The sequence below is a fragment of the Erigeron canadensis genome, chromosome 7 (assembly GCF_010389155.1).
Source record: "Erigeron canadensis isolate Cc75 chromosome 7, C_canadensis_v1, whole genome shotgun sequence".
In the NCBI taxonomy this organism is placed as follows: Eukaryota; Viridiplantae; Streptophyta; class Magnoliopsida; order Asterales; family Asteraceae; genus Erigeron; species Erigeron canadensis.
In genome coordinates, this window is record NC_057767.1 from 6,671,110 (window position 1) to 6,697,546 (window position 26,437).

The following is a 26,437-nucleotide window of genomic DNA, read 5'->3' on the forward strand; positions in this document are numbered from 1 at the left end:
ACTCATTGTTTCTCATTTTGTTTTTCAAGAAAGGGAAGTGATATTCGTATCACATAAATTGATTTATTTACTACAATGTATAATTTTTATAACAAACTGTACAAGTCAGTAAAACGGATTTGTGGTAAATATATTGATTCTTGTGGTATGAATATCAATTTCCTTAAAAAAAAACACAAAAACCTTTTAATCATACTTTTTAATAATATTTTCCAAGAAAGCAAATGTTTTTCATTTTTCAATTCTACAATTCAAATTAAGTTTATTATTAATCTAAATCACTATATTAATGGTTAGAACTAAACTGAGCCATGACCTACAGATCTACATATGGGGTAATGAGACATTCAAATTTTACTTATGAGGTTGGGTATTGAAATCCTAACTTACATTTCATTGGTTTTTCTTTTTTATAGAACTACACGACTTGAATAATCCTACCTGATTTCAAGTACATATAGAATTGTCTTTCGCCATGAGTACCCCAAATAACCGGCTTTATTCGTTGGCCATTAAAGAGAACGTTGCACTGAAAACACAATCAAACACTTAAAACTTAAAGTGTAACAACCTAACCTATGCATAGATCACCGTTGTATCCTTTAATAGGGATGAGTTGTTTGTTCAAACTTTCATCATAATATAATAACGATTATGGTTCAATATTAACTGATATCCATAAAGTATTTTTCTAGATTTTTAATTTTTTTTGTTTCTAATTTCGTAAACCGTACAAAGTAAATATTATTAGGGCTTAGCTTGGATGCAATAAAATGATGCAGTTATTATAAAAATATGAAGAGAGCATTTTTGTACTAATATATTAATCATCTATGTGATATGTGTGTGTGAGTGTGTGACTACATCTAAGAACTTTGCAGTCAACTGCATATATGATTTTCCCATATTATTACACCCAAAACTACACGGAGTCGAAACATGAAAAACTTGCTCTACTTTATTATTTATTTTTTTACATATGACTTTTGAATAAAAACATACCCCTGACCATCAAATAGTTAGGTCTTTACCTAAACCGAATCGCACTACCTAATGCCAAGTAACAACGACAAAAGAAAAACCCAAAAGGCTCTTCCAACTCAAGGATTAATATGAATAAAATCCGCAGAACTAAAAAACCCAGTGGCAGTGGGTAATTCGCTCTTCCCGATTATTTATGTTTGCCCAAAACCCACCTTTCCGTTCACTCCACAAAATGACACTATTAAAATCCTTAACAAAATTCCTTCCCAATACGACACCGTTTCCACTCCCAAAACCACCATCAATACTCCTCCTCCGAAAACAATTCCAAACCCTCAAAACGACACCGTTTTCACCAAACCATCATCCATTATTTCGTTACAATCACACAACACCACAAATAGCAGTTTCATGTTTAAGCAGTGGGAAAGAATATGTATCAATGTCTGACGATAAATTGTTGAGTCAATGCGAAATGGATACATATAAATCATCAGGTCCAGGTGGTCAACACCGAAATAAACGCGAATCCGCTGTTCGGATTAAACATCTTCCTACTGGCATTGTCGCTCAGGTTTTTTATTTCTTATATATATATATATATATGTTATAATTGTTCCTTTTATTTGATGATTAATGTTTAAGCAAGATTATAAATTTAGTATAGAAAGTAAGGAGAGAATGTAATGTTTTTTTTTTAATTTTTAAACGGCCAACTAACAGAATCGACTAGGTACTTTGTATGGATTGACCCATTGACAAAAGGTCGTTGCTTAGCTGGCCAATCTAGCCACACAGAGCCCCAAGTTAGTCCATATCGGGGGGCAAACCCAATAACCGGCTTGCCCATAGGCACGGCGACGAATAAAGAAATGTGATTATAAGTTACAATTTAGAGGAGTTTGTTTATGGATACTAACAAGAAACAGGAAAACTGAAACAACGTGTGGTCTGTTCCGATCAAGGCGATTGGTTTAGTCCATGGGAAGGAACCAGAGATATCGTGTTTGATATTATTGTGACTGTTACTTGAAGGAAACCTTAACTAGATTTTGCATCCTTGGCATAAGTATCCGTCTCAACTTTGGGCCGCCCTTATTGCTACCAATCCCTTTTGAAATTCCACATTTGGTTTGTCAACATCCAATACGGGTTTTGGTTATAATTTCATTTGGATCTGTAATACAGTTCCAAGTCTTTTTATAAAAAGAAAGTTGATATCGTTAACTAACAAACTTAACTAGTTATTTTTATCTGACTATAATTTTTATGGGAGGAGATTCCCTCAAGTTCCCTAACATGAGTCATGTTAGGGAGATCTTAACCCTTACATTAAATTCAAGGGTCAAGATTCAAAGATGATATTTGAATCTTGACCCTTGGATTTAATCCAAGGGTTGAGATATTCTTAACTTGATCCCTCAAGTTAAAAACAACTTGAGGGGATCCTTTTCCAATTTTTATACTACAGTTTAGGGGCTGCTTGCATTGTATTTCATGATTTTGTGATTGTTTTGTTACTATAGTTACATTTGAAGAATTACATGGTGGTTGTCATTCTGATTCTTCTTAATAAGGTTGAAAATGAATATTTAGTATATACTCTTGTGCAAATTTGACATCGATTATAAGATTGTTTAGAAGTTAATGCTTTCATATATATAGTTTTGAACTTGCAAGGGTTCCGTTGTAATGTTCATGTTTGAAAATGCACATCTAATATACACTTGTGGTGCTAATTCGACATGCATTTTGAAGAGTGTATAGAAATTTATAGTTCAATGTGTGTAGCTTAAATTTGTCATAAGTTTCACATTACCTGCGCCCAGTAAAACTAAAAAAGAGGCTTCTAATAGAACTCCGAAACAGAGTTTTCAAATTTATTGATTGGTATTCATGTTATCTGTCTCTAGTTTTATCATCAATAATTGTTTTGTATTCAAAAAGTGAAATATAATTGTTTAAAGTTCTTAATAGAAAGTATAGTGTGCAGTTAAGTTTTGAACTCAGAAAGTTAGTTTATATGGCCGAGGGGGTGAAACCGAGTTTTTTTCCAAACTAGTATAATAGGAAAACTTATTTACCAAACTAGTATAGTTTCTAAAATATTTACCATTCTAGTTAAAACCTTATTAAACATCAAATACAACTTGAAAAAGGAATCCGTTGGCACTTTACGAAGACCATACTATGAGTTTGTAACATATGATACAAGACTACTCTAACAACTAAAATATGACATTGGTCAATCCTCATGTACCTACACTTGAGATGTGACCATCATCATCAAAACTTTTTTAATATGATACCAAGTGCCAACAGAAGTATAATTCAAATGAAATGATTTCAAGTGTCAATATTGAAAGAATTTTTTTCAATTCAAGAACAAAATTATTTTTACGCTTAGAATATGATTTTAACCAATCGTTATTAACTTGTAAATTATTTTCATCTAAACTGGTGTAAGTGGAAGATATTTCGATGTTACCATCTGATATTTCATCTCGATGATCTTGTGTTTCACTTTCATTCTCAATTACATCTTCTTCAAAAACATCGTCCATATTAATTTCATCTTTTAAAGCATTATTAACATCGAATTTATTCGTAACAGCAGCACGAGATATACATTATATTGAAAATTTTAATTCGGGTCATGTAAAGGACCGTGTTCAATTGGTTCATTGTACTAGTTGCCGATAAAAACATCACAATAAAGATGAGAAAACACAAAGAAAAAAAAAACAATTTAAGATTAAAAAAAAATGTCACTATCAAATTTGCTATGTGTACGTAATTAAACATAGATACATGGGGAATATTACAATTGTTACCACAAGACAATTATCACAGAGAAAAAAGGTTTTAAATCCAATCCAGAAAACAGAGATGGAGAATAGCTAATGAATGGATTTAATTTAAATTAAGTTTTAACTAAAATGGTAAATAATTTTAAAACTATACTAGTTTGGTAAATAAGTTTCTCAATTATACTAGTTTGGAAAAAACTCAGGTGAAACCATGAAAGGCAAGGTCATTTACTATAGGGGGATCCATTACTTATGTTCTCAATGTGTTAATAATACAATTCTGTGGCCATCTGAAAGGCAAGGTCACTTGAGTTGTTTTGTTTGTATTTTAGTGTGCTTCATGATTGTGCTCTTTTGCTTATGTAGGCATCCGAGGATAGATCCCAGCACAAAAATCGTGCATCTGCTATAGCTCGATTGCGAAGTCTTTTAGCTCTTAAAGGTGCATGTTATTTTTTATTATCTGTCTTAGTTGCATGCAACCTTCTGAATTTGGATGCTAATTCTTAAAATTTATGCACAACACCTAGATATCTTTAATGTTAGGTATTTGACGTATTTGGTAATTGATATGTACGTTTATGTATTGGACTAGTCAGGAACGCTATAGATCTTGAAACATACTCGCCTCCTCCCGAGCTTCTTCAAGTTCTTCCACCAAAGTCAACTATAAGAGGATCAGAATGTGGACCTCAAATCGGGCCGAATAACCCGAAATTCGCTTTGGTATATATTTTTCCACCCTACTCATTAGTTTTAACTATTGTAGAGTTATTTTAACTTATCATCTAATGTGCCTTCTTAGGGAATGCAAGCTTTATTAGATCTAATTTTCGCTGTAGAAGGTTCTGTAGCTGATGCTGCAAAGAAATTGGGGTATGTGGCATAATCTATTGATCTTCTTTTATTTTCTTGCATATATTACTAAAGAAGTGTATTCCAATGGCATTCAAGGTACTAACAAATAATGAACTTAATGTACAAATCTTAGCATGCACAAGTTTCTTGCAGTATCTTAATTCTTTGATGCATTGCCCCTTGTCTCTTGATATATAAATGTCCCATTTGTTTTGTGAATTAATTATCTTCCATAAATGTTAAGACTTGGATATGGATGTATTTGTTTCTTCTAATAAAATATAAATTAGGAACCAACTAAATAATGTTGTCTCATATAACGAATGTCTCTTTTTTTGGGTAAAAGGGTTCACCCTTTGTATATATCACTTTCAAGTTTAGCCAACTTGGCTTATTACCAAGCTGGCTATACAACACACATGCACCCATAGGGCAACAAAGCAACAATCCACTTAGAAGTGACATGCCACTTCTTTATAAGTATTAACTTATATAGAATGTCTCTTGTTGAATATTAAAATATATTTTAACTGCTTTTTTTTTTATTATTATTATTAGTACTACTGAAGATCAGCAACTTATAAAATCTTAAAGAGAGGCCTCCTCCATAAGGAGATTTAAATTTAGCCATGTGTTCCTCAGGCTTTACCTTGATGTGAGATGATATATAAAAGTTATCCGTTTCAATGGTTGTTGACTAGGGTACCCTTCCTGTATTTGGATTTTCTTTTCGTAGTGAATTGGACAGGTTGGATAAAGCATACAGTCATTTTTATGGAAGGGTTGCTTCACCTGTAACACTCCAGATCCAAATATTTGTAGATAAGTTCTGTCAAAGTATCGCTAAAAGTATAAATAAAGTGGTTTTGGCTGTATACATTAAAAATACACGTCCAGGGGAGTGGAGTAGAAATGAGCATATGACCCTAAAACCCGAAACCCGGCCCAGGCCTGTCCACCTCGAACCAACCTGCCCGGGACTGGGTCACGGGTTTAATTTTGTTGCTCCACTGGGTTTCGGGCGGGTTTTTACAAGTGAAGAACAAATGTCCCTTAAAGCCAAGAACCCAACCCGAACTTGACTCGAACTGACCCGTTCGAAGGAGTAACGGGCCGGGTCACAGGTTTGATTTTGTTGCTTTTCCGGGTCACGGGTTTGCACGGTTTGGACCGGGTTTTGACACGTGCTCATGCCTATTGTGGAGTGGGGAGGGATTAATAATTCAATCTACTCAATTCACAAACCGAGTGGGGAGGGATTAATAATTCATTTTACTCAATTTAACCATCTTTCCAGCCAAACTATTCAGTTTGAAATATAACTCATGTCAGTTGAAATTGCCACCACTTTTGAAGATCAAGTTAATAGAGTTTCAGATGTTACATCTGTTATCTTGTTTTCTCATATATGAAGCACTCGTCAATCTTAACAGTATCTGCTGGTCATTGCAGGCTAAGCACGGGAGCTCTTTCACGTCTGATTTTATCTGATGATTCTCTTCGCCAGGCAGTCAATGAGTTCCGTGCATCCAAGGTATCATTCTAACAATTCATCATCATTTTCGTTCCCTTTACTCTTCCTTATCGTTTACTATTATGATAACAATTTAAAGAAACTACCATGATCTTTAACATATCGATAATCTAATCCCGTTTTTGTTGTTGTTGCTTAACATGTGCAGGGTATGAAGCCCCTCAAGTAGTACTAGTCAAATTGTAACTTGTATATCCCCGATGCTTGCTAGTGTTTTGGCTGCAAGAGGTGAATAATTGAAACTTAAAAGATTTACTTAGACAACAGTGCAACAGAAATAGAATCCAAAATTCCAGTATTTTAATGGCACAAGTCTTTTAGCATATTTGTTAATGTAGATTGACAATCAACAAAAAAGTCTATAAGTGACATTTATATTATATTGACCAAAATATTAAATTATTGTTATAGAGTTGGCTTGTGAATTAACGAGTTAAAAAGTAAATTCTACCGTAAATGCAAAATACAGAAAGTTGGATTAATATCCAGCCAAATGCAACAAATGATTGTTTGAAAATTTTTACCGAACACTTGCTGTTCATGACAATCAAAGTATCTCTTACTGATAGAAAACCTCTCGAACAAAAATGTATCTAATTATAAGAACGATTTATTAAAATAAATACAAAATAAATAAATATTAGAAACATTAATATTGATCTAAATCAAATAAGTACTGTAGTAAACTTTGAATACACATGAAAATTCAAGAATGAGAAATCAAAAGATCTGAAGCACTTCGATTCAATGTTTTTAGATAGTGTAAGGATACATGACAAAGTTACTAAAAAAAAATTCCTTAAGACCAATTTGGTTCAATCCAGGTGTGAGGGCTGGTGTGATAATAAGTTTCGAAGAAATCTCCTAAGCTATCTTCTGCATTTCTACCATTGAATGTACCATATCTGCATGTTTCGAGAGAATAGAACACTATTCCCCCGTTTGCAGAATGTAATCTTGGAAAGTAGATCTTGTTCTCCATTCCCGGTGATTTGGCTTGAATACAGAGACAATTGGTACGACAAATATAAATCATGTGTTTTCCTAAACCATATATTCTCTCCCATTGTTTATTAGAGTCATTCAGATTGAATACCTCAACGGACTCTCCAAGCTCGCCCACAATGACTTGGATAAGATGTTGATCACATTTAGCTAAGAAGCGTTTAGCTTGAGTCCTGCAACAACTTCCTGGGGCTTCAACGACAACCTCCTCCCATGACTCCCATGAGTCCTCATGGCCCATTTTTCTACAAACATGGATCCCTTTATCGTTACACAAGGCATATAGATCTTGGCCATAAAAGGTAGGAAACCGAAAAGAATATGGATCATCCCAACTACGTACATGCCAATAGGATTCCTTAGCTACGAAATGGATGAAAATGTGGTTCACTCTTGTTATAAATCCAACAACTATACAATTGAGGGAAGTGGGTGGTGCGGAGAAACAGAGGCTTTCTAAATAACTCACATCTGGAAGCTTGCGAATATCATTCGTGAAGGGGTTAAAAAACACCATGGGTCCATCAATTTTAAACATCAACAACCAACCATACCTGGAACAATATATTTGGAAACCAATCAATTGTTCAGGTATTTTTTTGTAGTACTTATCACCCAACAACAGATCTGTAAAAGTGATAACGCCTTGCTGGTAGTCAAACACCATTAACCATGGAGAAACTAATGAATATGTCTGCAATCTCTTTAATGAGGTTGCGCTGCTCCATTGCATTGGAGGTGCTGCAATATAACAACCTTTGCATACAGCACGGAAGTTCAGGTAGTCAACACCGACACAAAGTTCCATAATCATTGCCAAAACATCAAAGGGAACATTTAGCAAGTGTGATTCATCCATCCTGCTTTGAAGCTTAACTTCATCACCTGAAAAAAATCCTTCCACTATCTCATTGTCCTTGTCCTCTTCTTGTTCGGAATCATCAGCATGATCACCTAACCTACACAAAGTATGATTTTAAGAAATGAGTGTCTGCTAATATATAGTAACATGAAGAAAAAACGATGCAAATGCAATACCTGAATTCAAGTAATGCCGATGTTGTCACTTGGCTTTGGTCGTCTTGTACTAGACAAGGCATAGAAGATAGGGAAATGGTTCTATCATTGATGTTGTATGAGTATACTACTTTGCTCGTTTTGTCAATCATATGTATATAACCACCAAACTCTGAGGAAATTTCCGGTCTGTAATACACAAAGTCTTCATCACAATCGAATTCAACAAAAAATATACCATTTTTTAGGTCCTTCACCTCCTCCCACATCATCCTAGCCTGATTAAGTTTACGAGGATTCACATCAATAACTTTTTTACTTGTTTCATCTTCAAAAACTATGTCAATGTAGAACAAGTCTGTACAAGACCCTTTTAGGTAAGAATTCAAGCCGACATAGCCATACCAAGGACACTTATTCAAGCGATCGCAGTAAGTACTAGGCAATTTCACAAATGGCAATAGATTTATCACAACTTGTTTGTCCTTAACTACAATGTCAACCTGTATGACAAGCCAATATCCCAAAGCCAATGCATAAACTTTACCGTCGCAACAAGTTGGATTTTTTAGGAAACCATCTACATCTACTTTGCTCATGCTCCTGAGCTGTTTAGCGTATGACATTTCAGCCCATGTTAATTTGTTTCTTTTAAGACCTACCCGACAAAAAATGATAGTTGGCTTTTCGACTGTTGTTAACAGGATAACGGAACTTGGATCCCCAGGAGGAGACGACAAACAACATTCATGTAAATCTCCAATCTTTTTATTCAACTGCGGAAAATGGATCATCTTAGAAGTGATTGGATTCCAAAGAGACCAATTCACATTGCTTGGTTGATCAGAGAGAATTAGCCAGCCATGGAAATATCCCCGGATACGTCTGTTGTGCAACTGGGGGATTCGGCACCTGTATGGAAATAACGGCTTGTGTAAAGTGTAGAAAATCTGATCACCAATGTGATTGGCATCGTCTTTGGCTTCGTTGAGGTTCTGAGCAACAAACCACAAATAGTTTGCTGATAGGGGAGGTAGTCTATCATATAGTGAACCATGTTTTTTAGAATCTTGCTTCGGATCCATCTAATAAGATGTTCAAAATATATTATAAGAAAAAAAAACCATCACATTATAATAAAAATACAAATACCAATAGAGGTTCTAGTTAAAATAAAAGTATTAAAGTAAAACAAATAAAGTAAATAAATACTGTACCAATAGAGGTTCTAGTTAAAATAAAGTAAACTGTTTGTCTAAAGCTTAGATTTCTAAATCATAATAAAGATACAAATATCAATAGAGGTTCTAGTTAAAATAAAAATATTATAGTAAAACAAATAAAACAATAGATTTTTTTTTACCGAAAATCTATTTTCGTCGTGCATCATGGAAATCGTCATGCATGCTTGTGCTTTGTGAATCTTTATGGGGTCAAGATCTTGTCTTATGTTTTACTTTAATACTTAGTTTTACAATAACGAACTCCAATAGAGGTATCTAGTACAAATAGAATAGTAATTTTTTAAGAAGAAGAAGAAGAGGAAGCTAGATTTATAGAATTCGTACCTCCAACTAATAATATCGCTTCCTGCCACCGAATACTTCAGGATGATTTAATAAGTAATTTGGTATTATTATTTTTTTTTTATATCTACAGGCTGGTTACATAATGGGCTTAAATTTTGTTTAGAGTCCATTCTTATTCTTATTATCCATATATGTTGTTGGTTTGGGCAGTAATTTAATTTGCTTTCAAATTTTAATCCTTATCATGTAGGATTTATTTTCGTAGTTCCAAACCACAATTGTGAATTGAAAATAAGAAGCCCAAGTATATTTTCTGTTTGAAAGCCCACTTATAATTAATGAACTTGTTCTGCATACCTGATCTCCGAAACTTGATTGGAATGATGGTTTGCAAGCCGATTAATTCTATAACTACAACCTGCTTATCTTGACCAATAATCAGGAATATAGAAAAAGGGTCAGATTTCCGATTTTATGTGACTTTTGATTCGTTATACAATGTGGATAGCCTCGAGTCATTGCAGGTAAACCTCTGTGACCATAAGGAATATGTTTTGGCTTTTAAGATTTAAACTTGTGACCTTAAAGTAATACGTAATGTGGAATATGTTATAGTGCACGTATAATTGTTGAGTATGGAACGAAAAAACGAACACTATAACGTATTTGTTGGATACTTCACAGGTTTTTACATGGAAACAAAGACAATTAAAGAACACTTGGATGTATATCACTCCTTAGATTACTCGCTCAACCTATCCCTGTCATTCTTGTTCCCCGACAACATCGGAGGAATGCTTTGTTGATGCCTAAAAACATTGTAGGGATCGATTTGTGTCTTTGCCCTCACAAGTCGATCGTAGTTTTTACAGAAGTACTTTTCACCCCATTCTCTGACCTTCTCAACTGCATCAGCATCCTCTGACTCGACCTGAGTTTTTATCCAGTCCATCACCCCAAGATCAGTATCTATGTAGTTGATGTATGCAGCTCGTGGTTCCTGCGACACATATGGCGTCATTGAGCCATGAAAGCCTCGTATCCATGCTATATAGTCGCTCGTTTTGTCATTATCAGTTTCTTTCCAATCGACTAGATATTGAATAGTGAAAATATTGCCTTTCCTATGGGGAAATGGAATCGAGTCACTACTTATGGTTTCCATTGCGCCGCCATACGGGTCCAAAATCACAAATCCTTTTGGTTGCTTTTCAAGTATGTCGAGTGCGGTGGTTAAGCCAAATCGTGGAATAGGTTTCCTAACAAAGTCTGATTTTGCCTTATAATACGATTTATCTTGTAAGAATCGGTCCTTCAAGTCTGAAACCATACTTTCATCTCCGAAACCCGAGAAGAAAAGAATCGACTCGATCCAACTCATCTCTTTGCAGTCACTTTCCACGACCTTTAGCTCAGGAAAAGTTTGGTTTACGATCAATAAAGCTTTTGTTTTTGGTCCCAAATAGAACCCTTTGAATGTAGCTGATATACCCGGTTTGTTTTTCCGCTCGGGCAAACATGCACCTACGAAAGATGATATATAGAAATCATCCGTCAATTTAGGTGCAACGTGTTGCCATTTGTTGACCAAATCAGTCACTTGTCCTTTCGTGCCTGGTCTAGACACGACAAAACAAGTGACTGTTTTTGGTACAATTGATAATTTAATTTTCCAAGCATACACAATTCCCCAAACCCCACCACCACCGCCTCGTATTGCCCAAAAAACATCCTCTCCCATCGCATCGCGGTCCAATAACTCACCGTCAGCTGTCACTAAAACTGCATCAACCACATTATCGGCCGCTAGTCCATATTTTCGTGATAATAACCCGAATCCACCGCCCGAAATGTGACCACCGACTCCGACGGTCGGGCACGACCCGGCCGAAAAACCGTGCACCGGACTCGCCTCTGCGACGGCATAGTATGTCTGACCAAGCGTTGCACCGGCTTCGACCCATGCGGTTCCCGAGTTCACATCCACCGACACACTATCCAATCTAGTCATATCAATCACCACAAAAGGTCTTCCTTCCATACATACTGATGATGTCCCTTCATAGCTATGACCACCACACCTAACCCGAATTTCGAGCAAAGATTGTCTTGCACAAACAACAGTGTTAGCCAATTGTTCTTTCGTCTCGGGAAACACGATAACAGCCGGTTTTGGCAACGACAGACTCGAAAATCTTAGATTTTGTATGGAAAAATTTAGAAGTTGGTAATAAACCGAAGAATCATTGTTTGAATTCGAATGGGTCGTAAAGTTACGGATACCAAACTTAGTTAAACAAGAAGTGAAAACATTTGCGGGTTCTTCTTGTTCTTGATTCTTAGCATGATTATCGTGTTCGTGTTCGTAAGAGAAAGAAGGTAAAGAAATTGACATAACGAAAAAGACTAAAATGGTGATTTTTTGCAAAAGCGTACACCTCATAAAAATTTGGACTTGTTACATGAAATTGAGTGGTGTTTGAAGGTTGATTTATATGGTGAAATTAATGGTAATATTTTAAGAAGAATCATACTGATTGGAAATAAAAGACAAACAGAAGTAAGTAAAGAAGAAATTAGTGTTCGTGGCCGGCCATTGCCAATTTCTTATGATTCTTGAAAAACTTACGCTACTGCATGCAGATAACTGAGCTTTCAAAGATAATATTCAATGATTGAGTGGACTATTCATTTGGATAGATAGTAGAATTCTAGTGGTTTAATCAACTTTCAATACTACACCCAAATGCCATCACTGCAATATAAGCAGACATGGAAATAAGAAATTATATTACACTCGTTAATATGGTGAAACTCTAGTAGTAGAGCCCATAAATAAAGGTTAAAAGACAAAGGTTCAAAATTTGTAAGGAAAGTGGAGATCTTATATCGTGATCCCATGTGTGAAGATGGTGACCTACCGGGTATGATATCTATATGGTGTACGTTTTGGATATCAAAATTGGTACATGAGAGTATGAGACTAGAGGCTTCCCAACTATTTAACTTTTTTTTTTTTTAAACTTGATAAAGTTATACTAATGAAATACTTTTAAACCATAATCAATTCATATAATTCTAATCGATCAAATATTATCAAACACAAACAAACTTAATTAAAATCAAAGTTACAATATTTAGACTTTAAAAAATCTAAAATAGGATACTTTTAATGAGAAAAAAATAATAATATAAAACCTCATCACATTCAACATATGTTAATCTAATACTCATTATCTTATAACATTTGTAAGTTATGAAACATCGGGTGGAACCAGCGTGGAATCCGGTGGAACCTGAGCTATAGATAGATTTATTAATGTAATTTACTTTGAAAGATGATGTATTTTTTTTTATTGATTATAAAAAATAAATATATTTTAACCATAAAACTCATAAAAACAATAGTTGTGCAACTAAATGTTAAATGTAAACCAACAAAGTGCTAAAATATTTAAAAATTGATAAAAGAAAAAAAAAAGTATAAAAATCTTTTAAATTCACCAAAACATAACAATCAGTTATTATCGTTATTTTACATATAGGAGATTTTGTTTCCAATCCTGATCACGCACTAATTAATGATTTGCACATCATGATTCATTATGTTTTTTTTTTTTTTGTCAAGTGAAACGTACGTCCTCTGTTTAGTTATCGATTTTTGAAAAGTTATTTAGATCCCAAGTGACACGCGCGAATGTATGATGATCGATGATTCATGTGCAAATATATGTCTTGGAGGTAGATCCAAACAATTTGTAAACTTGAAAAGTAGTTTAATTCTTTTCGAAGATTACTATGTTGGAGGTGCGATGAGATGCCGGCCAACCGCAAGCTTCCAAAGGTTGCCGTTTCTTTCTCTTTACTTTAATTTTACTATATATAAAACCTACAATCGTTATTAAATTTATGAATATACAGTATCTCTACTACAGTATAGGTTCTTTCATTTTTCAACTTTAACTAAGTGATAACCTCAAACTACCCCTAACACTTATTTATGATACCTTTAAAAAAAATCTCAACCACTCATTTTTTTCTTTTCTCACAAATCTCAACCACTTATTTTTCTCTCTCCAGCATAAATTATTTTATTGTTCTAATTCATTCAAAATCTTTTATCTCAAAAACAGTACATCGATAAATTATAAAAATTATATAGGTGCTTTTAAAATTTCATACTCTTTCATTACAGATGTCATTCAATATATACTTTCGACGAAATTTTAAATCCGATGGCGGAGCCCGGACGGCTAAGGCATTTAGCTATCACACTCCATGACCTATCACCTTCTATGACCTATTACCCTCAGCATCTCACCTTCGCAACATGTGGTTATTTTGTCTCGTAATTAAGTGAATGTCATGACTCATGAGTAGCTCAATGGTAATCATGAATAAAATTAGTTTATCTTACAAAAGTAGCTAGAGTTAATCGATCTCTTTAGGGATTATTATATGTATGTAACTCTCTCATCATAACTAACTTTATATTAATATATGGGAATGTAGTTTTACAGAAATTTAAAAGAAATAGATCGAAAGGCCGTTTTATGTGCCAACTATGATTAAGATTGATGTTAATGTAACATGCATGATTTTGACATTTACGGGGTATTTGAGAACAAATTGATAAGTAATTACATACTTTTATAGGATTGTTTGATTAGACACTTTTTTTAATGTTAAGAGTATACACACGTAATGTTTAGATTTTGATGTCATTGATAAGCAAGGTGATACATTCACATTAATTTATAATCATTAAAAGCCAAAGGTGTAATCGGCAAGTTTCAGCGGTTCCTTTCATCGACTAAGATCGGTACTTCGGTTCCCTTGTACCATCTTCTCTGGCCAAAATTGGCAAGTAGCATTGGTTATATATATATCGGCTCTATTGTGCCGATGCTTGTAAACGTTGAGAGTGTGATATGTGACCATTTTTTTTCTATGTTGTGGTGACAATTCTTTCTTCGTTAGAAACCTAATTTATAAATTAGGGGTTTTCGATTTTTGAGACTAATATTATGTTTTCTTGTCTCGTATTGTCGGAATCAAAGCCAGAACCGATGAGCCGATGTTCCTAACATACTAGACCCTTTTCTGGAGAGATCTCAAACCCCTTTTTACATTTTCCGACGTAACTATGTGTTGTCGGTTTTGGGCTTTGCATCTTCTTGTTTGGCATTTTGCATGTCCTTATTTGGGGTTTCATTTCATCGCCAGCCATGGTTGATATTCGCTTTTCCGGCGATCCTTTTTTGAGGTTTCTGGTTTGTTTCTGCTTACTTTTCTGGCTATCCGATCTCTTTTAAGTTTATGATTTACCGCTGCTGTTGATGGTTATTATCAAAATTAGGTATTGTTTTATCGTATCATTCTGAAAAATTATATATGAACAACTGTTTATAGAATTTTTATAAAACGAACATATGACATATTAGTTTAAAAGAAGATAGAATATCAATAAAGGGATAGTAAAATGTTTGCATTATTAATCTAACAACGTTTCTTTCTTTATGATGTCCAAAAAACTTGCTATCTTTTTTTTTTTTTTAAGGTTTTGTTAGATGAAACTTTAAAAGTTTCATTTAAAGTGCATGAAATAATTATAATTTTGCCATACAATATTAAAATTATGCTTTTGATATAAAACGTATAAATTTTTTATGAACAAATTAACATATTTTAAATTTGTATGGTTCGGTGTGCAAACTTTATCTATTAGTCTTTTTATGGAAGCAATTTTTAATTTTTATGCTTGGATCATGAGAGATCAGGGTTCGAGTCTGAGCAGACGAAGTTTTACCTTTAATTTAACTTCGTGCCTTCTGTAGCGGTTAAATTGGTGGGTTTTTAATTTCCTCCCCTGTGGACCCTAACTTCGTGGATCGGTCACTGCCCGTATGGATGTAACGGCTAGCCGTTCCGTGACATAAACGTTAAAAAAAAAATCATATTTTATGAGATTAAAATCTATTATCATATACATTTTAAATTGGAAGAAATGCTCTTTAATTAACTCAAGTTCTTCATTTGACCCCATATCGAGTAGTATATATTAGCATCAACAAACTTTAATACCAAAAGATACATCCAGCTATCGGCTGGCCGGTTTTGCCGAGAATACTACGTAATCATTATTCTTGGGGAAACGTTTTGAATGAATTTTGCTATGGGTTACCTACAACTGGTTTTGAATACGTGCCCATGGCAAACCAGAAAAAAATATGTAGTCTTTAAAATATTCAAATAAATACACACATTTATTTATATAAATAACAATGAATCATCTTTTTAAAAGTACTACAGAAAATTATTAAAGAAATACAAGCTAGCAAGGCGCCAACTGTATAAAATAAAATAATTACAAAAAATTATTAATTAGAACTACAACACTTACAAAAGAACACACCTTAACGTGTTCTCAAGTCCTTAACTGTAAAATTCATAAAAAGAATAAAAGAAAAAAGAAAGTCTAGAAGTCCAAATTGAGTCGGGTTCACTCCCTTAGGCTATATATATATATATATATTGATGTCTGATTTTCACGTTACATTCAACTGAAAAGAATTTAAAAGAACATAATATATGCATATATATATAGGGGATATATTAGCTACAGCAAATATCAATTAGAGCTACAACACTTACAAAAGAACACACCTTAACGTGTTCTCAAGTCCTTAACTGTAAAATTCATAAAAAGAATAAAAGAAAAAAGAAAGTCTAGAAGTCCAAATTGGGCCGGGTTCGCTCCCTCAGGCTATATATATATTGATGTCTGATTTTGAAATCTATTGATAAAAGTGCCAGATATGTAAGATTTTTACGTTACATTCAACTGAAAAGAATCTAAAAGAACATAATATATATATATATATATATGGGATATATTAGCTACCTTATCATATAGCCAAATTTTGTTTTATTTTTAATAAAATGATATCTACATCCTTAGTTATATCTCTTTCCTTAATCAATGTTATTAGTGCATTTTAGTATTTTTTTTTTCCTTTGAAATTCACGCAATTATTTATTTTTCTTAATTGAAAGTTCATATTCAATTCCCTCAATTTCATAGATATTTTGTCTCCTATAATTCTCGAAAACCGGTAAGCTTCATTAGATTAATTAAGTAATTAAATTGTTTATTTATGTTTTCAAGTGGTTGATCACTCATCAAAGAAAGCTTAATATAGTGTCACAAGTTCATTTGTGTTGTTAAATTAGAATTATGTATTGAGATAATCGAATACAATTTCATTTTAGTAATCTATTATAGAAGGGGAGTGATATTACTACAACATAAATTAGTCATCTATAACAAATATATAAATTTCATGATACAGTGTACAACTGTTTAATGCAAGTATTGTTGTAGATGACTAAATGTTATTGTAAAATATCATTTTCCATTATGGAACTTTCCTGGAAGCTTAATTACTAGAAAAAGAGCATGTAACAAAACATCAAAGGGATAAACATATCTTCAATCCTATGTTAAAACTAACATCATGATAATTAAATAATGAAAAAGAATATGAATTGAACTAATAATCTTGTAGCTCGTATCTCTGTTGGGAAAATAAATATGAAAATGATGGAATAATATTTTTGAGATTTGAAGGAAATTAAAGTATCGTAAATCTCCAAATTCTTAAAACGTTTGAATTTTTGTGCCCCATAAATTGATCAATTTTGTAAATCTTCAGAGCCTCCGTGATATAAACATAAACATATGTGATATGTATTGCTAAAACCGCTAACTTCCAAAGTTCGATGATATGAGTTTGTGATCAACTGGTCGTTGTCTTGTTAACAGATATATATATATTTTGGAAACATAAATGTGATGTTTGCATTTGGACAAATCTTATCCGTAATTCCATAAATGGACCTATCTTTTGATGTTTCATGAAATAGATAAAACATGATATTGTTTGGACTACTAGAAAAGTATTTTATGTGGGTTTTTATGAAAAATTATATATATAGAACTCATTCATCAATGGAGTCGACAAATGGAAAGTGCAACTAGGGGGACTCAAGTCGCTTGGAGGGGCATAATAAAGCGAATGTTTTATGAGATATAAGGAATAGATATTGTTTATTAATTAATGGAGTTTGCTAAATACAGTCCTTAGGGCTGTGTTTAAGGTGCATAAATTATTTGTACATTTACCATGAAAATCAGGGGCGGACTTTTAATATGGAAGGTACAAGGTTTTTTATGCACGTTAAATACAGCCCTTAGGGCTGTATCTAGCATTTCCCTTAATGAATATGTTAATTTGATAATTGTCTTGTATTATATTATATATGACGTAAATATGTGAATAAATTTAATTTGTAATTTAAGGTATGAGTTTGGCATTATTCGGCTATGATGAAAGTAAAAATTTTAGACACCCAAATATATAGTAATGTTTACTTAATTGCGTCAAATATTTGTGACTTAATTCACAACCTTTAAGTTGTTTGATTATCTCCCTATCACTAGGTCAAAGGCACTTTGGTATCTGCATTAATTTACCATTCCTTAAATCCCAATGATTTTACAAGCTTATGGATGTGAGTTTTTGATAAAAAGAGCAAAATTAATGCCATGAATCCATGATTAGATTCATCTGCTTATCTTCGTACGTGCGGTAATATTTCCTCTAACCCGTCTAGCTAGATGGTTAATTTTTGATGTAGCGATTATCTAGAGATAAGTTTTTTTAGGAGCATTGACACTTAAATCTGTCTTGATGCATGGTTCATGACTTAACGAAACATTGATAGTTGTTCTAGGCATTTAGTGAATTAATTGTTCATTTGTAATACGCCAGCTCCTAAGCATTGTTTGCTAATCCGATAATATTTTATATATTAATATCATCCGTTCAGTTAATTAATGGTCTTTTACTCTTTCATAATAGATTTCAAACGAACCCATCATTAATAACCTATCACGCAATAATAACAACAACAATACTCAAATAAGCAAACCTGTAAAAGAGAGGTGAAATATTAGACAACATGTACAATCCACTAGAAAGACCAAAACAACAATACAAACCTGTAGAACCAATGGTCGCGTTAGAATAATAGATCTCACGTAGTCATATGGCTCATTGTGCATCGCTTACTCTCATTTTTGTACAAGATTACAAATATATTTAGTCTGGATTGGTAACGCGTAGCCAACACGATGTTGGCTATGTGCCAAAATTGACACTCCATTTTAACTTCTTATAATTTGTCACTTATTTGGATTCATTGCCGCCGGGCGGCCTTGTAGTGTAAGTTTTACTTTTCATACCACCTTTTTTGGACTATTTTGGCAGTTTGTGCATTACGTTTTGGCTTTTTATGTGCATTGTAAAGTCAACTCCCAATTTCAACGGTATTTTAATCTTTGGGTCCCGACTTGTATGATTGTATCCATGAAGACTACCCCGTTAAGACTTAAGATATTGTTAACAATCTTAAAAGTGAATCAATTATCAAATAAAATGCATATAACAAAACATTAACTAATTAGGTACCATGAGTATCTGTATTTCTCATTATAGCTCAGTGGTTGAACACCAGCTTTACATGCTGGAAGTTTTAAGTTCGAGACATAGGAAGGACATCTGAAGGATTTTCACAATAAAGTCTTCTAGTGAAGCAGGTTTGAGTCGTGCAGAGAGGACAAGGTTTTATTCCTATTAAATGTCGTGCCTTCGGGCGATTTAGTTGGGAGTTTCTCCTCCTATTAGGTATTAAGGGTGAGGGGGCTCTCTAGCGTGGACCCGGTTAAGACAACGTAAGCTAGATCTCCTGTTGCGAGCAAATGATCCACACCTTTCAAAAAAGGTACCATGAGTATCTGTTTTGCATGCAATATTTTGTATTAGACTAGATAATATAAAGATACGACAAAAATCAACCTTTTAACATGAAAATAGAAGGTTGATTTAACAAACTCTTCATAGAAGAGTTGGCCACCAGCTGTCACCTTTTATGAGCAACCTGAGTTCGAATCTTGATACCATCACTGCTGGGGATTATGTGGGTACCAATTCGATACATGGGATCAAACGGTTATTATCAATCTACCGTTTTTTTAGAAGGTTGATTTTTAACACAATTAAAGTAGAACACCTCTCTTATCTCATACACACGAACAATTCCTTGGCACTAACCATGACAACAATCAACCATCTACACTTTGATGATGTACGTTAACTCTTTAATGTTTTGGTTTGAAATGTCTAGATGCCCCTTTATGCATTCGACATCACATCAAGCCTTAAGACATGGATTAGCTTACCTTGAGACAAGGATAAGCTTACATACTCATTAGCACGACAGGTATCTTCGATATGCGAATTGAACTACTCATATCCAGACCATGCACTTATAATCAATTCTCTTCATTAAGTGACCACCAGACATAATCTTATCCAGCAATTGAGGCACAAATCCTTTTTTTTACTACATACGCATCCTCCATTTTTTCACATCACACACCCAAACTAACCTTTATACAACATGTTAGGAAGTTATCAAAATATGAAGCTAGTTACTCCAAAGACACACTTATGCATCTCAAATCTAGGGACTAATAACACAACCACTTCTCGAGATGCATCTATGTCTTCGGATCCATTCATTGTCTCTAAAGAGGCGCAATTTATCTCAATATTAGACTCTTTGAACAGATGTGCATTAATGATCTATATTTTTTTCTTTCTAAGTACTCCTCGCTTTAACCTACTTCTTTTATCATTAGATCAAGTAGGCACAGAAAATTCTATGTAAAAATTATTTACTCTGAGTAATTAGATTTATATACAATGAAGTTTTAGATTGCATATATACATAATTTTATCCATATATTGTGCGGAGCCATCAAGACTAATATACTCATTTACCAAAGAAGATTCTATCTTTTATTTCATGTTAATTGTAATTTAGTATCATTAAAAGAACAATTCATTTTGAATATCAAATTTAGTCTCTATTGAGATATGAATTTTCTTAATATTATTGATGACATAACAAAAAGCTTTATATAACTAATATACAATACATGAATATAAAAATAATATTTTTAAAATATAACTCGATGAATAAGAATATAATCAACTAATATAGATGGTTTCTTTATAGTCTCATGCAAGCTTTGTAAAGTTGGGATTTTATCTATGATCATTTTTGTTACAAGACTGAAATCATTAGATCGGATTGAAAGATCCTATTTACATGTGTTATCTACAATAAATAACTTGAGGGCTTTTTTTTAAAAACATTGCAACACCAAAATTATGAATTGAAATTTTGCTAAAATTTTGAAGTTAATCGTTTGGAGTTCAACATATTTAATATTTCGAGTATGATAAAAATCCGATAAAGTGACTACTAAAAAGTCATATATATTGTTTACAATTTATTGATTTAACATTTCGAGTAAAATAAAATCAAATCCAAACGCGAGTGTCTGATCTCCTAATCACGGGACGAGATTCTTAAATAGTATCATATGTTTGTCATACATCTACAGATCCGAATCATTATTTTCTTAAAAACATCTTAACGACTTGCTTCACGTTTTTCATTCCATCACTCAACTTTATCCCCTAATAATCCAATAACAAAAAACCCCCAGAAATTAAATAAGAAAATGTCCAACAGAAGAAACAACAACAACGATGAGGAAAAAGGATTGATATGGAAATTACCGGTGTCATATTCAGATAAATTAGGTAAACTAGGCCCTGCTTTTGGTATTGGCGCTGGTTGCGGCGTCGGTTTCGGTATCGGTTTCATCGGAGGTTATATCTCTCTCTATCTATCTATTCAACATATTATTTTCAACTATTTTGTACTACTCATTTGACTAATTGTTGCTATTTTTGTGGCTTTACTAATTTTGCTTAGACTTTAGGGATAAGTGTTTAGAAATGTATCCGCCTTTAGTCTAGATTCTATTGTATGTATTCAACTTAGAACATTTTTATCGTGTGTATTTTTTTTTTAAAGGTGAATTTCGCTTGAAACTTCGTGTCGCGATTCGACAGCGAGAGTTCTAACATACGTTGTCTTAACCGGGTCCGTGCTAGAAAGCTCCCTCGAAGTAGAATTGTCTATTTCAAATACCAAATGGGGAAAAAAAACCCCTAGTAATCCGTCCGAAGGCACGACGATTAATAGCGTATACCCTGCCCCTTAGACTTGAATTTCGGTATACCCAAGCCAAGCCCTCATAGAGGGACTACCTATATCTCAAAGTTGGTGGAATAGGGATTCGAATGTGAGACCTATAGGTCACTAGGGGAACTCCAAACCACTACACCAACTCATCATTGATTTATCGTGTGTATTTAACTTTCAAATACTGTTATTGTATGTATGTGGTGGTTGTATTGTTGACGTGGCAACTTATATGGATGCTGCGCGCATTTGTAGAAGTTGCCACGTGGTGTACGTATAATAATTATATTTGGGGGTGATATAAAAAAACAGAGTTTGTTTAATTAAAACGAGATTGACTTTATTTATTATAGGCTGTTGGCAAAACAAACTGATATAAAGTTGTAATGTTAATGAAATGGTGTCAAGTGAAAAAGCAAAAAGAGGATTGAGATTCTAAAGACAAAAATACAAGGATTTAACTTGGTTATGTCTGAATGTCTGATTGTTGTGATCGGTTAAAGCCATTCATAGGAACCAGAGATGTATATTATTTAATTTTATTTAAAAGTGTTACCTGATGGAAACTCTAACTAGGAATAGTTATAACGATGGAATCATAAATTATATAGGAAAGCATTTGGGTCGGCTTTAGGCCTAATGAACCTCAACCCCTTCTTTCCACTTATTCATCTGAAATTCCACTTCGGGTTTCCTAACTACCAATATGGGTCAGGTTATATTCTCTTTTGGATGCACAATCTTAGATATAGGTGACATGATTAGGATGGAAAGACTTTCTTTTTTTGGTTGGAATTTGTTAGGTGATTAACTAAGAGAAGTGTTATCTCAGGTGCGGGGTTAGGTCCTGGAATTCCTGGCATGCAGCTTGGTTTTGGATTTGGTGCTGGATGTGGAGTTGGTCTTGGATTTGGTTATGGTGCAGGGAGAGGCATTGCTTATGATGAGAATCGTAAATACTCTAATGTCGGGAAGTTATTTAATGGACAGGGCAATCTTCCTACTCAGTAAGTTGTGTGTGTTTGTATGTCTTTTCGCTTTGCTTATGATTCAGTTTTTCTAAATAAGTTTCATTGTAAGAATGTACCATAGACACTAAGCCGCCTATAAATAGAAGAGAAATGCAACCCTACTTTGGCAGGCCTGCATTCAAGCCAGAGTATGCACTATGCATATGCTAAACATCTTTTTTAACTGGATATGTAATCCTAATAGTAATTCAAATCCATTCCTCGATTCTTGTTTTTTTAAAGCAGTGCACAGTGCATACCTTAGTCGGAAATGCTAGACCTGCCACATTCTTAATGACCTCTATGGAGGGGTTATATCTCATAATCAAATCATTAGTTTTTCTTAAGCTCATTGTGTGCCTAGGTCATGATTTTGTGTCTATTCAACCATCCTTTGCACTTTATAATCTCTTCTTTAAGAGGCAGAAAATTCTTTATGAGATCATCATTACAGATTTAGGGAAATTTAAAAATTCAATGATTTTGTGGATCTATCCAAAAATCTTGCAACTATGCTGAAACCTGAAAGTTTACTGCTTGATTTTTGCTAATTCTCTATTTTCTTTATGAACAAGTATGTTTTGTGGTTCATTGAAATAAGTATGTTAATGAACAAAAGCAGGACCTTTTGAATTGTTTAGGATGTTGATATGTATGAAGCTGATTATAACATGAAAAGAATGATTAAACAGTGATAACACGAAGAAACGTAAGTTGTATGATAAAAGATAGTGATGGATATAGCTCGAGTAGCTCCCATGAAACCCCTAGTAGCCCTAGTTCCTTAGAACAATGATAAAAATCTCCACGACCTAAACAATTGGCTGTTAGCCTTATTTAAAGAACTACCGGACAAGACCTAACTTGTCCACTAAGAAATTACTATATTTAATTAACTAACTACCGAAAACAACATTTAACCCCCTAACTTTATTTCTATTGTAACTTCTGATCCATATCATTACTCCCATCCCCAAAAACACCTTGTCCTCAAGGCGTGACTTCAAAATTGCTTTAGGTGATTCCTGGATCACATATGATGACTTGAAATTCCAAAGCTTGTTGACTGTATAGATGAGACGCAGACTCATTCATGGATTTGTCTTCCAACCATGCCTTAAGCTAATAAGTAGAGTCTTTTGAAACTGCTCAATAAAGTTATTAAACTGCCACTTCAACTTCATATCAGGTCTCTGTGCAAATATTTTCCCGATAGCAGATTGATTAGGTAAAACTTTCAGCAAGGCACTCTCACCTAGCACCCAAGTAGCCTCATTGTTTTCAATGAACTGATGACCTAATTCTTCTGACACCACCATGATAGCTGTAGGTTTGATAGGATCAACATAAAACTCATCCTCATTGATCAGCGTTGGTTTAACCACCACTGTCACTTCCCTGAGCTCCTTACTGATTTCTTGACTATCTGATTTTGTACCTTTATGATGTCTATGTCTTCAACACTAAAAACAACTTTGTTCTCTTTTTTCAAATCAAACTCCAAATCTTTTTTATAAAGGGAAGTAGGATCAAAAGGAGAGAAAGAATCTTGCAAGTCATGAGAATCAACTTTTAAAGCCAATGACATCACATCTTTCAACTTAGAACAACTATTTGATGCCATTCAACAAAGATTTCCCTAATTTCAGGATCTAAACCATAGATGAATAGGTATATAGCGTACGTTTCAGAAATTTCTTCCAGAATTAACTGGAATAAGATTTGAAACGAAATGCAATATTCTTTTACAATACCTTCTTGGCTAATTGCCATAATCTTCTCCAAAGCAAATTAAATGTTAACTGATGATTTTTTCCCATGAATGAACAGTAGCAGTGATCAGTACGTGTGAACAGTAATTTATTTATATATTTTTTCCACTACCACAGGTTGCAAGAAGGATAGCTCTGATACCAATTGATACGAACCAATGGCTTGTATCAAATGATAAGAACAATAAGAAGGATAGGCTGGTATTCGAGAATCAGTAAACTCCTAAATTGATCAAACAAGAACAATAAACTTCTGAATAATATTCCACACTTCAGAATTACAGCCCCATTCTTTTTATACTAATCCTATAGCTTGGTTAACAAGCTAACTAAATAATAATAATAATAAATATATCAATAAAAATACTTTCCTAATAATAATACTAATACTAATAATAAATAATATGGAGACGTATCAGATGTAACCACAACTATTTAAAATTTGGGCTATATGGGACTTGGTTTCTATGTATACTTACCACTGTCACAGGCTTTTTGCAACATAAAAATAATTACTACCAAGGCACCAACGTACACCTGCCTGAGAAGGATTGGGTTGTGGTGACATTGTCTCATGAGAAACTAATGACGAGTTTCCATTTCTGTGTTTATGACTTTATGTCCTTTATATTTAAATTTAAAAACTGAATTAAAGTGTATATACATAGGTTAAATTTTGTTAGTTGAGTTTAAATCCTTCAGCTTGTGCTTATTTTATATACCAGTATATGAATATTAAGGCAATTTGATCTTTTCTTAGTTGTTGTTTGGGCCCATATATTACATTGTATGCAATCACACCTGAGATTGAACTTTTTAGAATCAAATAATAGGAATATTGATTCCTCTTATATGGCCTTTAACTCATATTTTTCTAGAGGCTTTGTGGATTACCGGGATCCAAACTGCTTTATCGTAATTGATATAATATCATAGGAGTCCTAGCCTAGATTACTCATGTAATAATAGTATAGCTTTGTTAGAAAGTGATCAAGAAATAAAGACATTGTGGCTTCAACTCCTCCCATTAGGGTGATTGCAAATGGTCATTATATCAAGTAAATAGATGGACTGAACTAGGTGGCATTGGTATCTTGAATGTTGGTGAATGCCTCACCAACTCAACCGGAATTAAAGCTCAAACTGTTGTTCTCTTCCATGGTTTTTGACCACCAACTAACAGCTTTTTCGTAGATATACTAAAAGAAATATATGCAACTAATCTATCAATTTGGTCAATGTACCTGTAACTGATCATCTGTCACCATTCTATGATACTGTTGACCACACATTGACCTATAAATTCGTTCCTTCCAATTAGTATCTCATGTGAAAGCCGTTTTGCTTTGACAAACATAGAATTTTAGTGTCATTAACTTAAAAATCATACTCCGAGTTATTCATTAGTCTTTTGTAGCAATCCGAAAAGTTTATATTCTTGAAACAATCTTGAATTCATGGTTCCAAAATTTTTTACTAACCTTTCAAAACTTTGACATGTTGATACCAGGGACGAGATTGGTTTTCTGATTGAGGAGGTTGTTGTGAACACCAAGAAGTTAATCAAAGCAACTCACAGAGAGGTTGAAAAATGGAGACGGTAACGGTATTGATGGATATTATTCACCTCTTGGCTGTTAGATATGTAAATAATATGGTCATGTTATATATATACACACTATCCATATGTTTTCCTCGTAAGGTGATTATTTGAAAGGTTAAATTCTCATTA

The 26,437-nt window shown here is 33.6% G+C and overlaps 3 protein-coding genes across 4 annotated transcripts; 2 read left to right on the forward strand and 1 right to left on the reverse strand.

Moving 5' to 3' along the window:
- Nucleotides 1–1,062: 1,062 nt before the first annotated feature.
- Nucleotides 1,063–6,594, forward strand: LOC122607309. 2 transcript variants are annotated; one of them, XR_006325029.1, is made up of 6 exons: nt 1,063–1,558; nt 4,161–4,236; nt 4,390–4,520; nt 4,600–4,670; nt 5,389–6,186; nt 6,335–6,352. XR_006325029.1 is itself a non-coding variant. In XM_043780259.1 (6 exons), exons 1-6 carry the CDS (start codon nt 1,178–1,180, stop codon nt 6,353–6,355), a joined length of 762 nt encoding a protein of 253 aa, XP_043636194.1. In that variant the 5' UTR covers nt 1,079–1,177; the 3' UTR covers nt 6,356–6,594. The 2 variants fall into 2 exon arrangements, 1 of the variants encoding a protein (XP_043636194.1); XM_043780259.1 differs by having other exon boundaries at nt 1,079–1,558; nt 6,105–6,186; nt 6,335–6,594.
- A 3,885-nt stretch (nt 6,595–10,479) lies between these two features.
- Nucleotides 10,480–12,132, reverse strand: LOC122606519 (reticuline oxidase-like). The gene has a single exon (XM_043779377.1). The coding sequence runs from the start codon at nt 12,130–12,132 to the stop codon at nt 10,480–10,482; it is 1,653 nt and encodes a 550-aa protein (XP_043635312.1).
- Nucleotides 12,133–21,163: 9,031 nt separating this feature from the next.
- LOC122607922 (protein TRIGALACTOSYLDIACYLGLYCEROL 5, chloroplastic) lies at nt 21,164–26,437 on the forward strand. Its single transcript, XM_043780997.1, has 3 exons — nt 21,164–21,544; nt 22,756–22,930; nt 26,216–26,437. The coding sequence occupies exons 1-3, from the start codon at nt 21,394–21,396 to the stop codon at nt 26,307–26,309; spliced, it is 420 nt and encodes a 139-aa protein (XP_043636932.1). The 5' UTR covers nt 21,164–21,393; the 3' UTR covers nt 26,310–26,437.